We start from the raw sequence: 15,976 nt of genomic DNA, 5'->3' as shown, positions 1-15,976 counted from the left end.
GTTTTTCACGGGGAGTCGCAACTTGAGCATGTTTTACGGAAGGTCGTCGCAATACAAATAAGTTTTAGAACCACTGGGCTAACTGATTCCATACCTGACATGGACTGGTAACCGGACGAGAGGCCGTGGTTCATCATATCACTATGTCGTCTTATAGCGGGTTTCCTCTCCGTGGTATGACTAGATAAATCCCACTCTATTCTTTTTTGCAATTATGGCTGTGTGAAATACAATTAAACATTGGAACCAAATTCGTTTATTCTGATAAAACTCTTTCACTGTTCCAATTGGGATTTGTTTTTATTTGCACCATAGTAATCTAACGGTGTTTATGTAATGATTGCTTTCTGCAGACGAGTAAAAATGGAAGCAGAGCGTAGGAACCTCTTTGGACCTGGCACAAGCTTGTCACTGTTGTATAGGAAGGTTATCGTAACAGCGAGATTGCTACTGGCGCTATGAAGTCGTGGTTGATCTCAATCGGCAATATAATCGTAAGCAGGTCTGCGTTGTGTGAGTCGTTATTCCTCACTCGGGGACTCCAGTTCAGTTCAACGTCAGTAGCAAAACAACATAATAGATTTGATAAAAACAACGATATAATAGGTTTGATAAATTGATTTAACTGCGTAAATATTTATGGACTTAAACTTATGTAAACAAATATGTAGATGCTCCATAACTATCGTTTGTTCGCGTCTCCTTGACTCGATATCATATATTATGTTTATAAATAGTCCAAGTACATGATAGGAGTATATAATCTACTAAAATACCAACATAAATAGTACTGGTCAGTCTTGCGTTATTATTTCTGGTAGTAGAATAATCCAAATTTTATTTACTAAAATAGGCCATACTCGACATTTCGTGTTAACCTATTCTTTTCAATATTTAACTAGATTTTAGCTGGATACGTAATGGTGCGGAAATGTCAAGAAACATTTTAATTGTAGTGCTTGCTACAATCTGTCTACTTCTGCCGGCCGTGAAAAGTGGGAATACTGAAGGTATTGCTTATAGTTTTCATAGGTTTTTGAAATAGTTTTTTTAGTCGAACACTAAACTAAGTGGGAGTGGCAGAATTGTACAATTTGGGTTAAAATCGGCCGTGTTTACAAAAGTTATTCATCACAAGAACAGAGCTATGACAGGTTTGTGTCGCCAACACAATACGGAAATATAAAACGCGACAAAGTGGTTCATTTTCATTTAGAGAAATTTAAGTCAAGCAATTTCATTTCTTATCAGGGAGAGTGAATGTGGAATGTGATCACCGCAAGATAACGATTTCGGTTTCACAATATAATGATGCAATATTAAATGCAAGCGATTTCTACATCAGCTTAAGCGGGAATTTAGACACTAATTATTGCTTTGGTGAGTTATTAATCTGCTATTTTGAACAAACAAATATATTATCACATTTTCTGAATAACTTTGACAACAGACGTACATACTGACAACAGTAGTGTAAACTAATTGTTGAATTTACCAAAAGGAACATAAAAGTTCATCATCATCGTGCTAAGTTTGGGTGTTTTCAACTAATATAGAAAGCAAATATAAAATACCCAAAACATTAGATTTTGTAATACTGATGTTAATGAACGGCACCAGGCCCACAATTTCCCACGCCCGCAATACTAAATTTTCGCAGGCGCATTGAATTTAATTAATAATTTTACAAATAAATACGAAACACCGTCTGATATTCACGTATCTAAGGAAACAAAGTAGTCATGGTTTCTAAATACCGTTATGAAGAACCTATTAATTTTATATCAAAACTGTATGTGATTTGTGTCAATTCTGATTCAATATTTTGATCACAATTGGCCTGACGGGCTCGGGATTTACTGATAAAACTAGTTTGGTTGTAATCTAAGGTGTGGTTCGAAAATGAAAGCAAAAAGTTTTGAATTTAACAACAATTATTAGACAGTATTATTAATAATCGTTTATGATATTTTAATGCAAAGCGTTGCATATAATTAATTGCTGCGTAGCATGGCAATTGGTTGATTTTATGATACTTATGACTTACTTACCATTACTTACTTATGAGCTTACTTGGACCAATTCGAAGTAGTGTTATCTTGTTGAGCCTGAATGGAATTGGTAGATTATTTCTAGTACAAGCCTGGACGCAAAATTTCATTCCCAACCACCATTCCCGAGTGCGTTATATTAGCTATATGTTAGTATGATTGTGCTACATTCACCCTGTCATGATCTGATGGTCCGTGACCTTTTAGTGGCCTGTTGCCAGGAAAATTACAAACATATAGTGGCACAGCCCTCCAGAAAAGACTTATCAAGTCCATTCATCGGAAGCAAATCTCTTCCATACCTGACATGGACTGAAAACCGGACTGGTGGCCGTGACACGCCGTATAATTAAGTCGTCTTATCGACTTGCCTCTCCCCGGAATAAATATAAAATCCTAACCCATCCATTTTCATCGTTTTTCAGTATCACGAGAACTGCGGAAGACCACCATATACTTTCCCTTTCAAGTATGTGGAATGAAACCTGCAATTTCAAATGAAGGGGTTGTATACTCAAGTTCAATATGGATTATAGAAAGATCGGGATATTTCATGAAATATGCCGATTTCAGCTGCAGATATGGAAGTAATCACGCAGCGTTATCTCCACCACGTAATATGTAAGATTGTTTTGTTATTAAAATTGTAACCTGCTTCACTAAAGAGAGCATTCGCACACATTTATGTAGAGCAGTCAATTTAAAACGCCCATCAAACCCGAAAATGTATGGAATAAACTTTAGGAATTAGAACGCATAAGGAATTTTGTACTCGGTGTGCACTCGAAGCTTTTCGCAACGCCTTTTATTGAAACAGGCTTGCATTTGCATGGTTTTTGGCAGTAATTTCAAGGTGTCTCATACCTTCTTCCTAAGTGAACTTCATTGATCGCTTTAAGTTCGTGGGACTGTAAGGAAGTATTTTTTATTAGTGATGGTATGAGGCTGATATCTAGTTCGTTATCCTAAGTTGGTTAGCAGAAAAGAATTGACAGACAGATTCGCTCACAATCAAACTCGACGTCTTTGTTTCACCTTTTGCAACGTTTTGATAGTTATACAAGCTACTCGTTGACCTTATTTTCGAATGTTTCTCGGGCTAACCTACATAATTTATTTTAAATTTATTATGCTATTTTCAGCGCGACAGAGAACCTAACGGCAAGGGATGGATCTCAAACTTTAGTGAGCTTATGTAGAACACCGTACTATTGCCCACGCAAACTATGTCCGGCAGAAGAATCCTTCACGGACCACGCAATTTATTTTGCAAATGACGTCATGCATCTGGAAATAGCCATACAAAGCGACGAGGTATGGGTATAAAATGTAAAACTAGATAAGGTGATATATCGTTCTCTGGACAAGATCTTTATGCGACTCGTCAGTATTCTGCTATTGCCAATACAGCGTTTACCAACTTTGTATTTAGTGCAGTTTCTTTAACATCGTTTGGTTATTTGATATTACTGTGATACATATATATGGGCACATCATAAAATATTTTAACTGCGCGAAAACTAAAGTGGAATTTGAATGTAGCACTAGCTAAAGTTAAAAAATGAACGAATATCGAAAATAGAGATTTAACGTATGATAAGTTAGGGAGAAATAAAGATCCAAAATAGGAAAAGGGGTAAATATATTGATAGTGGTTGGCACCCTTTTTGCCAATACCCGATTTCGTAAAAAAAATAAAGACTTGTGTTATTGTCTGAAGCACGACATTGTATTGCTGCTAGTGTGTCGGGGTGCAAAAATTTGATTCCACGTAATACTGTACCAGATATGATAGTCAACAAACATAATTGAAAAATACTATTCAATGTGAGAGACTTAAAAAGTTAAATGAACTGGAAAGAACCGAGATGAGAATTTTTGAAATGTATGTCATTCCGTCTACAATGCACTCATGGTTATATTCGCCTCGCCCGAATTATTTTTCATTGCTGATGAGCTCTATCAACATAATTTTGACGATTATTCAAACATCTTGTGCGGAGGGGATATTTTGTAGCCGTTTTGCTGAACGCATTGACGTGGACAGATTTGAGTGTCGCCCCAATCGGGATTTGCTAACGCACAATTCTACAGTATAAGACGTATAATTTATTACAGTCTTACTTTGGTGAGGCGGCACTTTAGTGATGACTTACTTCTATTTTCGAGTGTGCTGACCTCGATTTGAGCAAATTCTCTTATATATTTAAAATATTCTGGGATCTGTTATACAAAGACCTCGCCTGCGCTCGAAAAACGTCAAGTAGTTATTATCCAGTTAGGGTTAGAAATGCTGATTGTGCTGAAAATGCAATTTTTATAGTCCATTCCTAACAATAACAGAATAATTACTATTTTTCTATTTGAAAACGTGGCGGAGTTGTTTTTGTCAAATCTCACATTTTTTGCATTAGTGACGGGGGCTTTGTACAAAAGATCCCAACTCTGTTTGCAGGAAACTTTGCCTGTAGCGATAGAAGAACTTCACACTTCATGCGGTAGCAGGCCACAACCTGATAATATACGTTATCACTCTGTACATCGAGGTTGCCAAACGCAAAATATCCAGTATTCAAATCAAGTCGATCAAGATCGCACTTTGCGGACATACGTCGACTATAATGGACAAAGTAACACAATTTGCTTGAGCGTTTATACTCCACCTGTCAAGAACTGTCCAGTATATTTCATACGTGGCTCTGTGACGAGATGCAGTGGGGAATCAACGGTAAGCAACTGCTGGTGCCTATTAAATCTTTCATTATTCATCATTGATTTGCTTACGCTTTTTCTTTATTCCCAACCCTTAGGTATATTCAAACAACGCTTTTGTCACGCTCATTACTGACAGACAGAGGTGGGACTAAAAATTTTAGGAACGGGTTCTCTTTTTTATCGAACTCACTAAAAACGGGTTTGCTCGTTTTAAAAAATGCATGTATGATTATACTATACGTAAAATGCATTACATTGATAAATTTCAAGAAAAAGTTCGCGGGAACCAGTGCTAACTCCCTGAATCCTACCAGCATTAACAGAGAAATATATTCAGGATTTCTAGAGCACTCGCACCGTTTCCAACCATTTCACATCATATACTAACCCAGGGCTACTCAACTGACGGACCGCGGTCGGACCTTTCGAGTACTTAATTCGGACCGCACCGTTTTTTTTTATTATAGATCATTAGCCCTAAGCTTATAAAACGACTTTTATAGTTTTGAATATATATGAAAATAACTATAACACCATAATAAGCAATTTTGATTATCTAATAATCATTAGCCGGTCGAGGAAGTGCGCGTTTAAGGATGCCGAAATATAATGTCTGGAAAGGCCGAACCCAAATAAGTTTTTTACGCGGATCTTCGGTAAAAATATAAAAATAGTTAAGTAGCCCTGTTAACTAACCTACTAAGTCTTTAATTAAATATAATTAAAATAGTGAATATGGGGAGTTGACTCTGATGACCGTATCACTCCCCCGTATATACCGAAAAACTTTGCGTATGTTGTTGTATATATTTTCATCGTTGCAATGCTCCTTTTTTCTGGTTGAAACAAAAATAAATATTCCTCACTCTATTACACTTTCAACTCATTCTTTTTTCACTTTATTCAGAGATGTCCTGATATAACTGGCTGGCGATGCGACAACGGGACAAAGGCTTCTGAATTTTCATACGGGCCTTTCCATCTATTACCGAGGGATGCAGCGACCGGAGAAGTAAATTACATCGGCGAAGATTTGGAGACAACATCTATCAGTTATGAAGAAACAACGACTAACTCTGACGAGTATTTCGACATCAATGAAGATTTTGTACCCGGAGGTAGATCAACTGCCGATATACAACAAGAAAAAGACCAGCGAAAGAATATACATGACATTTCAATGAGTGGCCCTGAAGGTGGCGAACCGAGTCCGAAGTTTGATCTCCGAGATCGCATACGTGGTCGTACAAGTGCTGATATCATAGATAAAAGCTTACAGAGACCCAATTCAGCAGCGAATACTCGTGTAAACGTTATCAACATGCCAACATCAACTCTGACTGACGCAGATCATTCTGGTGAACTTGAAGAAGGAATAGACCTTCCTGCGTTGCCATCGGCTAAAAGACACAGAAGCAAGGCTGAGAGAGGAAAGTCTAGAAGAAATAGGAAAAATCGAAAAAAGAGCCAAGTTGTTGTGAAAGGCGTATTTGTTGAAGTCGACGGCACGGATGCGAAGGACATCCCACAATATGTTCCTGAAACGGAGAAACATGATTTGCAAGACGTGACAAAAGCGGATGAAGTTGATGCTATGACAGTACCAAGCCCGGCCAGAAAGGTTGCAGGCCGTGGAAATATAAAACCATCTCTAGGTACGTTATAAAATTAGCTTTTTTTACTGAAATAATATTCTCATTATCTGTTCTTTGAAACCTCATATACTTGAGACGCGGGACGCGCGGTGTCAGCTTTCATCTCTTTGAATTGAGTTAATAAGAATGCGAATTTAAAGTTAGAACATTCTGAATAAAAAAGCCACATGCATTATAACAAGTTCATAATCAATTGTCTTCTTACTAATTGTTTTACCCTAATCTCGCTCTATGCCTTGGCGCAGGTGCTTTTGTATAAGGATGACTATTCTATTCGTCTCGTTAATCATGCAACAACTTATTTCTGTAACGGGGCCAGACGGTGCTCCTGAAGTATGCGCACCAGGATGTCGCATAACCTGAACCCTAACCTGGTACACAACATGAGTTCAGGTTGTGCGCCATCTTGGTGCGCATACTTCAGGAGGTCCGGCCAGACTTATTATCTCTAGCTACATATCAATTTCGTTACTGCCAACATATTACAGGAATTATCATACCGGCCCAATACCTAAAATATGTATGTTGTCGTACTATTTTCTGATGCTGTCAATACGTATTTTTAGCGAAATTCACAGCTGCCGATGGGAATAAAGGTTTTATTTGGGCGTCTGTGACGGCCCTTGCTTTGTTTCTTCTTCTGTCTATTGGAATATTGGCTGCATGGACGGCGAACAAAAGAAAAAGATCTGGAAAATAGTTGTGTAGTTCATTAATTTGTTCAATTTGCATTATTTCATAATACAGAAGTGTTACTGTAATATAATTTTGTATGGAGACTTGTTCCCAATAGGCAAATTAGTTCAGGAAACCTATAAGGTATGGTGAGACACGTTGCCGGTTTTGTACCGCGATAACGTTGGCTGCGAAGTTTGGGCAAAGGATTCGAGAAGTATTGTTAATTTCTCACATGAATTTAGGCATAACCAGACCGGAGGTATCTACGTAAAGGCGCCCGTGGCAAAGTTTAAAAATGCACCTCAATTAAATTATATCAAAACTTTTTGCTCTTTTTTTTGCGTTCCAAACTGGCATGTGATAATTGCCATGTTTCCAAGAGGGGTGAAATTTCTAATATCTGGGTTATACCGCATAAGCTAAGAGCTACAGCGGAAAATGGAAACATTTTAATTTTGCTTTATCACAAAGTTATTTTTGTATCGTAATAATATTTATACTAAATAATTCAAGCTGTACAAAAGTCAGTGCAAGTGGCGCCTATCATCTATTCAAAAATTGAATAACAGAGTTTTTATGCTTAGTGAGGAAGAATGAGTTTTTGAGTATATAAAGGATTACGCCAAGAGCGATTGGAAAACATTGACCTACATCATATCGAGTGACGTGTCCCATTCATGACAAAAGTCACTGGCCATATAAAGTGAGTGAGATGCCTACTCTTACCAGTTATCACATAGGTTAATGAAATGCTTATTTTCAAAATTATGTTTATTTAAATTTAAAAAATGGCAGTGCAGTGAACTACGGTACAAAATGACAAACTACAAATTTACGCTAATAACACATTTTCTGATCAGAAGAGAGTTTGAGCTAAAGAACTTCTCAACCGATGACAGGTCGATTTTTATTTCAATATCATATTGAGATAAGGTTCTGGTTTACTACAGAATAAATCGGGTGGTTTTCATCCTTCTCTAATGGACATGGTTACGAAAAGTCACTCCAAAATTCGAAATATTTGAGTATAAAGGTTCACCCAAATTTCCACCTACAATGAGGTGTATCTATCCAAAGTTATTAATGTAATAACAGGCCATCTCATTTCAATCTAGAATATTTCAAAACTAAATATAAACTGAACCCATTAAGATAACATTTGATGCGAAAGTTTACCCAAGAATAATTATTTTAATTTTGGTTGTGATTTTGAATTATATTCACTAACCATCAAAGAAAAATATAACTCCAGTCGCTCAAGCTTGAGTGACAGGAAATTTTGAAAAACTTTAATTTGAAAAATAATATTCGCCAAAGTATTTAAAAAAAGTTTCAGGAGTTTATTTTTCTCATTTAAGACAGTTTTGGCAAGTTTCGCGCTTTTTGGTTGAAGCCCTCGATTTGATGACATTTTTATTTTAACTCAAAATTGGTACTTCCGAGTATGTGAACCAAGATGGTGGACATCAGAACGTAGTATGTGGACCAGGTTAGAATTAGGTCATGATTTTAGATACAAATACTATGCGAGTCACTTGGCTAGTAGTCCCCAAACTCGTAATCGAACTAAAATAAGGAAAATTGAAATAAAATTATGGCCTAACCCCAACCTGGTACACATACCATGTTCTGGTGTCTGCGTCTTGGTTCACATACTATGGGAGCGCCTTAAAATTTTCTAAAATCGTTTCACTCATTGGAAGCATCATATTGATTCGCATGAAATTTAATGAAGTTCATTTGTTGGTTGAGCTATAGCAATAAGTTTATAAAGAAAAAAAAAACTATTCACATACAAAACGAAATTGCAACAAAAGTATAAATGCAAAGGCTCAAGGCATCCAAACTGATATCTGTTATAATCAAGAAGTACGGTATGTCTATACAGGGTGTCCAAAAAGTTCCGCCCGTTTCATAGCATTACCAATTGCAAATTTGAATAAATTTTGTTGTATGATAAATGGGGACTACAACATTCAATATCTATAACATCCAATTAGAAACAGGTTTACTATAAATTTTTTTTAAAATAAAAAAAAAACTTTTGATTATAAAGACTTTAAAATCGGGCGAAACTTTTTGGACACCCTATATAATATTTCCATGACTTGATTACTTTAAAAATAAATAGCGTTTTCAAGTTTTCTTAAATTAGGGCAGTGAGTCCGTGACGTTATGAAAGACAAACACCGATATCTAAAACAGTCCAATTTAAAAAACAGATGAATTCACAGAATTCAAGAAAAGAACGTAGATTATTGCAAGCAAAAACAGTTCTAATATTATTGTTATGATAACATTCATTTAATATACAGAACTATTTGAATTTCATGATATTCCGAAGCAAATTGTTGTAATTGCCCTTTCAAATCATGATTCGCTTGGTAATGGAACAATATTTGAAATACAAAATGTACAGTATGGAAGCACAACGAAATATCAAGCCCTTTCACAAGCAACTTGTGTGTAAAAAAAACTCATCAATATAATCAGTAAATCGTTCCGGATTTTTTATTTCGAATGATATGTAAAAATATAATGATCAAGTTATTACGGCAGCATGTGATACTTCATTTACGACAAAAACAACTGTATAATCTCATAAACAACATGGCAATCAGGTTGTGATTACTGATAAGGCATTTGCTGCTGCGGTGCCTGTGATGGGGCAGTAGGCTGCTGACTATAATGGGGACTTTGCTGAGATGGTGGCGTTGCATACTGAGCAGAGTAGTTTGGAGACTGCTGACGGGGTTGTTGTTGTGTGTACTGCTGACTAGGTGGAGGCATTTGTTGCCCGGCTGGTGGCACAGGGTATCCTGGGTAGCCAGCTGAGCTCTGTGGTGGGCCAGGTCTCCCATAATAAGGAAGGGGCTGGCCTTGTTGCTGCATCATTCCTTGGTGTGTAGAAGTTGGATATTGGTGGGGTTGGGGTCCTTGTTGCGGATAGTTTGCAGATGACTGCCCTGGGTGAGGTGCACTCTGATTTGGCGGGTAGCCACTAGAGGGTGGTGGGCCATATCCTGACGGCTGATGATTATAAGGACCTGCTTGTGGCTGCTGTGGATAGACTTGTGCTTGACTGTATGATGAGGGGGGAGGAGGCTGCTGATAGTGAATTTGTTGTTGCTGGGAGTAAGATGAAGCTGGTGGAGGCTGAGGGTACGACGCAGGTGCAAGCTGCTGCTGATTGTATGAAGCCTGGGACTGTGGATAAGATGCAGGAGGTGGGTGTGAAAAAGAAGTTGTGGCCTGGTTCGGCACTGGCATATTACTCTGCATTGGCTGTTGTTGTGGTGGATACTGAGGGGGCATCGAAGTCGTAGCTAGTGGTGATTGTCGCTGGGCTGGTGGGACGGGTGTGTGAGGCTGACTTGGGTCACTTGGACTTCTCATAGGAGTTCTGCTTCCAGCAGAGTTTGGTGATCTGCGATATTGCGCTGGAAAAGTACCTTGCTGTGGCTGGCTGTATGGAGTCTTCGTTTGTGGTGACGATCTGTGAGGTGAAGCATATGCTGGCGATACCGTAGAAGGATTAGCAGCAGTCAGTTTGGGTGTTGCTGCTTTTGGGACAGTTTGATTCGGCAGGGTTACTATTGCTGAAGTCTCGGGTGCTGGCACACTAGAAGATAGTAAACTTGATGCCTCAGATTTCATAAGTTTGGTCGATTGTGGCATTGGCATTCCACCGATACCCTGTTTGGGTGAAGTTTGATTTAGCAAGTTTTGAGCATTGCTTTGATTAGAGTCAGCGACAGTAGCCAACCATACTAGATTGCGATGTAGAATTTGCTGATACTGTGCACATTCTCGTCTATTCCCGCTGTTTTGATTATCAACAATGCATTGAATTAAATGACTATTTTCATCCAGAAGTTTTTGTATAGTTTCTTGTGTAACAGGACCTTTGCTTCCACGAACATGTTGAGGCACAAACACACTAGACATATTTATTAATAGTCAATCTGCATTGTTAAATAAAAAGATATTCAAATTAGTAGAATAATAATATATAAAGTGGATCTCTATAATCAGATCTGACCTACCTACTCACATTTTGAATAAAAACGTGTTATTTATTAGGAAATAGATATTGGTTTTCATATTTTGTATATATTTGAAAATCTGGCAATTCTCTACTTTGTAATTTTGTTTCTGATGAATGAAAATATAAGACATCCCCCAAAAATAAGCCCTAGTGTTATTTTTCGGAAAAAAATTTAAAAAAAAACCAGTCTTATTCTCGGGAAAACACTGTAGTAAAAATCTATAAACTTATGGTCAGAATTCAGAATAATATATGAAGATTCTAATCCTAGTGAATGATTTGGTATCAAAATTGAATCCCAGTACAGCGCATTTGGCGTGATAATGTTTTACCCATTTTTTTTTGGTATAAAGTAAACTTTGAGGCAGCGAACTCTTGCAAAATTTGTTCAACTAGTTAATTTTTATTGAATTTTATAGAATTGCTTTATATTGAAGATGATAGATAATTTAAAAAAAGAAATTCAGCATATTAGTTACAGAAATAAGGAGAAAAATGCGAAAGCATGATAAATTACATCATGTCAATTTAGAGGCAATGTATAATATTCTGCAAAACCTTATATCCGGATTAAATATGTCAAATTTATGACATAGGTCAAGTGTGTGTGTTACCAGATGAATCAACATGGCTAGTTTGCTACATAATAGCATTTTTTTTTATAAAATCGAGACTTTGAAGCGAACTTATAAAAAATCATTGTTAGCAAAGAAAAAAAAGAATTAGGGTCTGGTATAGTTTAGTACAACATGCACTTCTAGTTAGCCTGGCTCAACAATTTTTGCATATGTCAATCCTAACCCTTACCTGACTACGTCACCGAAAAATTCTGTCATCTCAACGTCACAGTGACGTAATAAGACCCACCAAAGTATGCGGATGGTCGTTCAAATCGCGCAGACGATCACCTGAAAACGAGCAAGCTATTTCTCTCGTTTTCTTGTCACAACGATCACGATAGGGAGAGAGATCGCCGGCTTTAGCGAGTTCGTTATCGGAAGCGCAGATGCCATTTCGGGCTATCGTAATTATAATTTGGCAAGCCCTATGACGTTAGGGTGACGTCGTAGTGACGTAATTTTTGAATGGCATAGTCAGGTGGTGGTTAGGAATAAATATGCAAAATTCGTTATGCTACGCCCAATGAAAGTACTTGTGGTACTAAACTATACTAGACCCAAGAATTATACATGGTGTCAAAAAAATTTCGCTTGATTTTATAGTAAAATCAAAAATCTGGCACTGGTACCTACAGACCTATGTCAATAATTCCATGAACTTATTCAATCCAGGCATTACAATACAATTTATTTTGGCATTTTGAAAACACAACACTGGGTAAAAAAAAATCATATTATAGAAATGCCTGAAAAATGAGCAAAACTCAAGAATAAAGTTTATAGCATGTAATGCGCATGCTCGTTCACCAAAAACAACACACATAATAACAATTATAATCAAAAGAGACTCGACGAGCAGCAGTGACAGGCTCGTCGGATGTTTCATGTGATAGGAAAATGAGGCACGCATAAAAATTGAAAAAATGACAAAGTACGGTCCGGTACATAGCGAACGCAAAGGCCGCAAACACATTGAGGCATAATTGCATGTGATTGAAGAACTGCAAACTCCAAAAATTTCCCTCCATTTAGCTCTATAAAACAAGGACTCTATGTGTCTCACAAACGAGGGGCGTATAGGACCACTTCAGATGCGTCATACCACACCATGCTTGTCCAAATAATAATCTAAGTTAATCGCGGCCAAAACATGACCAAAATTGCCGTTTTTTGCTAAAAACTCTCGAATGATACAATAAAAAAAATTTTCCTTCAGTAAATCGGATTATTTTTTCCCAAGGAATTCAATGATGCCGTTACTAGATTGCGCTTTTTTGTAGTATTTTGCGCAACTTCATTATACTGTATTATTACCGTTATTGAGGGACAACAATGTCCAGACGTCTCCCAATAGAGGGGTGTCTGATCATCTGTAAAATGGGTTTCTCTGGAATGGGACAATGTCATCCGATTTGTAGCTAGTGTGCCGTGCACTTGCTACATGAAAATATCAAAATTTGAAGGCAGCATTTGAAATATTCACACAGATTTACAGATAAAAATACATAAAAAAACAAGAATGACAAGTAAATACAGAAATAAGGGGTAAAATTATTTTTGACAACAGAAAGGAGTAAACATAAAACAATCCTAGTTACGGTACTGGACTACCGGTACCAGTACTGGCACGGTACCGATATCATATTTCGGTACCGGTATTTATTCCAGAGGCAGAGGGGCATGATCTCCTGAAGTATAATAGTTGAAAAAGTCTAAACTCTGTGACAAAACAATACTACTGTATGGGTAACATTCGGGTACGTGTTACAGGTTCACCGTGCCGGTCCCGGCACGGTACCGGTACTTCGTACTTGACGAATGCTGATAGTCCTGGAGTCCAGCGATGACTGCGCCGGATAAAATTCAAAAGCTCTTTAGTGCTAACAGTGCTGGATGAAAATGGAAAATATAAATCGTTAGGTGTCACTGTTCGAAAATAGTAGTGTTCGGAGTCTAAAATAATTTAAAATGTCCTCATTATTGCCACAGAGATATATAAATATAGAGTGTGCTTCTCTCTCGTTTTCGCGGGACCATTTGAAGCCTCTCTCGTTTTGACGTTAGACTTCCAAATTTTGCGTAGCGCGTAATGTATTTCATATGGGATTTGACAGATACCAATTATTTGCGTCGATTTTTTTTGTATATTCGCTTGATTCGTTTCTTATTATGTATGAAACGCTAATACATCCAAGCTCGCCATACCGTGCTAATTTTTCATTTTGCATTAATCGTGGATGAATAATATTGCCTAACCAATCACACAGTAGGCTACATTGCTCCGAGTGGCTTACCGGAATCGCCAACCCATTTTCTTGTATTTGGCCATAGTTTACCTAGCCCGGCTTCATATTTTGTGCGCCTTAATACCATTTTTTGCTAATTAAAATGTTATCGGAGCTAAGACATTGATTATTGTAATTTTCCAAATGAAGTTGTTTCCAATTTAGAATATATTCGATTTCCAAAGTTCAAAAAAACTTCATAACATACCGTATATGCTCGTTTAACCGCCCGGTCTTGATTAAGCGCCCGTTTGAATAGCCGCCCGTGTGAACAGGACATAAAAATAAATACGGGCCGGTGCTTGAATACCCGCCCGGTGTGAAAGCTGATTTTTCAGTGGTAAAGAGCAATAGGAAATAAGAAGCGTAATATGAGGGAATTACTCTTAAGACGTGAATAATTTGCGTTTGACATGGAAAAAGGATTAATGTCGTCAAATATTTGTCTTCAAAGATACCGGTACCGTAATTTTTGTGTATAATTTTACTTTAAAAATAACAAGCGCCCCTGCTTGAATAAGCGCCGGTTTGAATAAGGGCCCGGTTAGTGAGTTTGTTTAAAAAAATAAGCGCCCGGGCTATTAAACGAGCAAATACGGTATTCTGTATAGCCTATTCAGTTTTGGCCACACCTCTGTAATATAATAAGAATCAGAAAACTTGGATAGATAGCGAAGTTTATTTAACATCCAGTCATTAGCCAACAAACCAAACAAATAATAACACACACTAAGTAAACATCTCCCCCACATGAATAAGGTTGGCGGTTCACATTTTACATTATACCTATAATAAAGCATGTTAATTTATTGTAACTAATAATCGTGAAACAATAGTAATGACACAAATAGGACAAAATTGAAAACAGTAGTGGCAAAAAAAGCGTTTCATTTTATATCGCACAAATGAAAACGTACGAGATAAAAGGTATGAATCAGTACTTGTTCAGAAAAGACTGGAAATACTTCTTAAAACAAATTTTAAACTTAAAATTTATTTTAGGTTTCCGTTCCAAATTATCACCCACATTACGTAATTTTGGCCATGCCAGGATGAAAAATGTGATACAAATAGACAATGATTGACCTTGTTTAATAACTTTATTTTAAAATTATTCATTGCCAATGCATGACCTGTTGAGAAAATGACGAAAAATTTTCCTCACTGGTGCTGAAATATAATTAACTTTGACAATTTTTTTCTTACATTAACTGCAGAAGCTTGGTCATTAAACTCTCGTGCCATATGTTTGGCCCTTATGCCACAATATGCTTTAATAATGGCCTTCCCCATCAAACTAATATGGCAATCACCAAACCCTGTATCGCGCCAGTGGTTTACAAGGTCGGGAAAAATAGGCTTATCGATTAAACCATCTTGCACTGCAATAACGATAGCATTGATGAGCCCAGGGGATTAGGGCAGTCTACCTCCAGAGGTAGCTAATATTCTTTGAAAACATTTTTCAGTTTCTCTACAAACTTTTATAACACTTGCTGACGGAACTGTTAATCCTCCACGGTTTTTAAAATATATTAAACTTGAAGTATGATCAGTAGATGATACGAGAGCCTCCTTGCATTTTATGCAAAACATGGTATCTCGCAGCCTCTTTGCAACAAATCCTGCAATATATTTGATTATTTGAAGCTTGTATTCTGACAACCTGATTGTGTTAGGTATGTCAGCATAGTCATGGTCAGAAGTTAGTGGAGTCCGTGGTTCAAGGTCATATTTCTTCATAAAATATACTGAGCTTAAACTCATATTATGATTAGTCAGACTGAAGCTGTCCAAAACATTCAAAATGCTTGTTGCATCCTGGGGCTCACAGTTCCCTCCTGTGCCTTTTACCCCACTTCTCATAAGCAGTCGTTTATAGGCAGAAGTAAATTGTTGCACAGTTGGATTATTATTGAATCCC

General features: G+C 37.2%; 2 protein-coding genes across 2 annotated transcripts; one reads left to right on the top strand and one right to left on the bottom strand.

The window, feature by feature from the left end:
- Positions 1 to 429: 429 nt before the first annotated feature.
- On the top strand, positions 430 to 7,187 carry LOC120342202 (uncharacterized). The gene is made up of 8 exons (XM_039410934.2): positions 430 to 606; positions 903 to 1,010; positions 1,252 to 1,380; positions 2,477 to 2,672; positions 3,194 to 3,365; positions 4,507 to 4,779; positions 5,674 to 6,421; positions 6,988 to 7,187. The coding sequence occupies exons 1-8, from the start codon at positions 459 to 461 to the stop codon at positions 7,119 to 7,121; spliced, it is 1,908 nt and encodes a 635-aa protein (XP_039266868.2). The 5' UTR covers positions 430 to 458; the 3' UTR covers positions 7,122 to 7,187.
- Positions 7,188 to 7,852: 665 nt separating this feature from the next.
- LOC120342568 (uncharacterized) lies at positions 7,853 to 11,863 on the bottom strand. Its single transcript, XM_039411446.2, has one exon. It carries the CDS (start codon positions 11,045 to 11,047, stop codon positions 9,728 to 9,730), a length of 1,320 nt encoding a protein of 439 aa, XP_039267380.2. The 5' UTR covers positions 11,048 to 11,863; the 3' UTR covers positions 7,853 to 9,727.
- Positions 11,864 to 15,976: the final 4,113 nt, after the last annotated feature.

The sequence above is a fragment of the Styela clava genome, chromosome 3 (genome assembly GCF_964204865.1).
Source record: "Styela clava chromosome 3, kaStyClav1.hap1.2, whole genome shotgun sequence".
Classification (NCBI taxonomy): Eukaryota; Metazoa; Chordata; class Ascidiacea; order Stolidobranchia; family Styelidae; genus Styela; species Styela clava.
Note: the sequence above shows the minus strand (reverse complement) of the source record. Positions and strands in the feature narration are given on the sequence as shown.

Coding starts and splice junctions, on each gene's coding strand:
- LOC120342202 (XM_039410934.2), top strand. CDS start 459: ATGAAGTCGTGGTTGATCTCAATCGGCAATATAATCGTAAGCAGGTCT. Junction 3,366..4,506: donor TAGCCATACAAAGCGACGAG/GTATGGGTATAA, acceptor CTCTGTTTGCAG/GAAACTTTGCCTGTAGCGAT. Junction 6,422..6,987: donor AAATATAAAACCATCTCTAG/GTACGTTATAAA, acceptor ACGTATTTTTAG/CGAAATTCACAGCTGCCGAT.
- LOC120342568 (XM_039411446.2), bottom strand. CDS start 11,047: ATGTCTAGTGTGTTTGTGCCTCAACATGTTCGTGGAAGCAAAGGTCCT.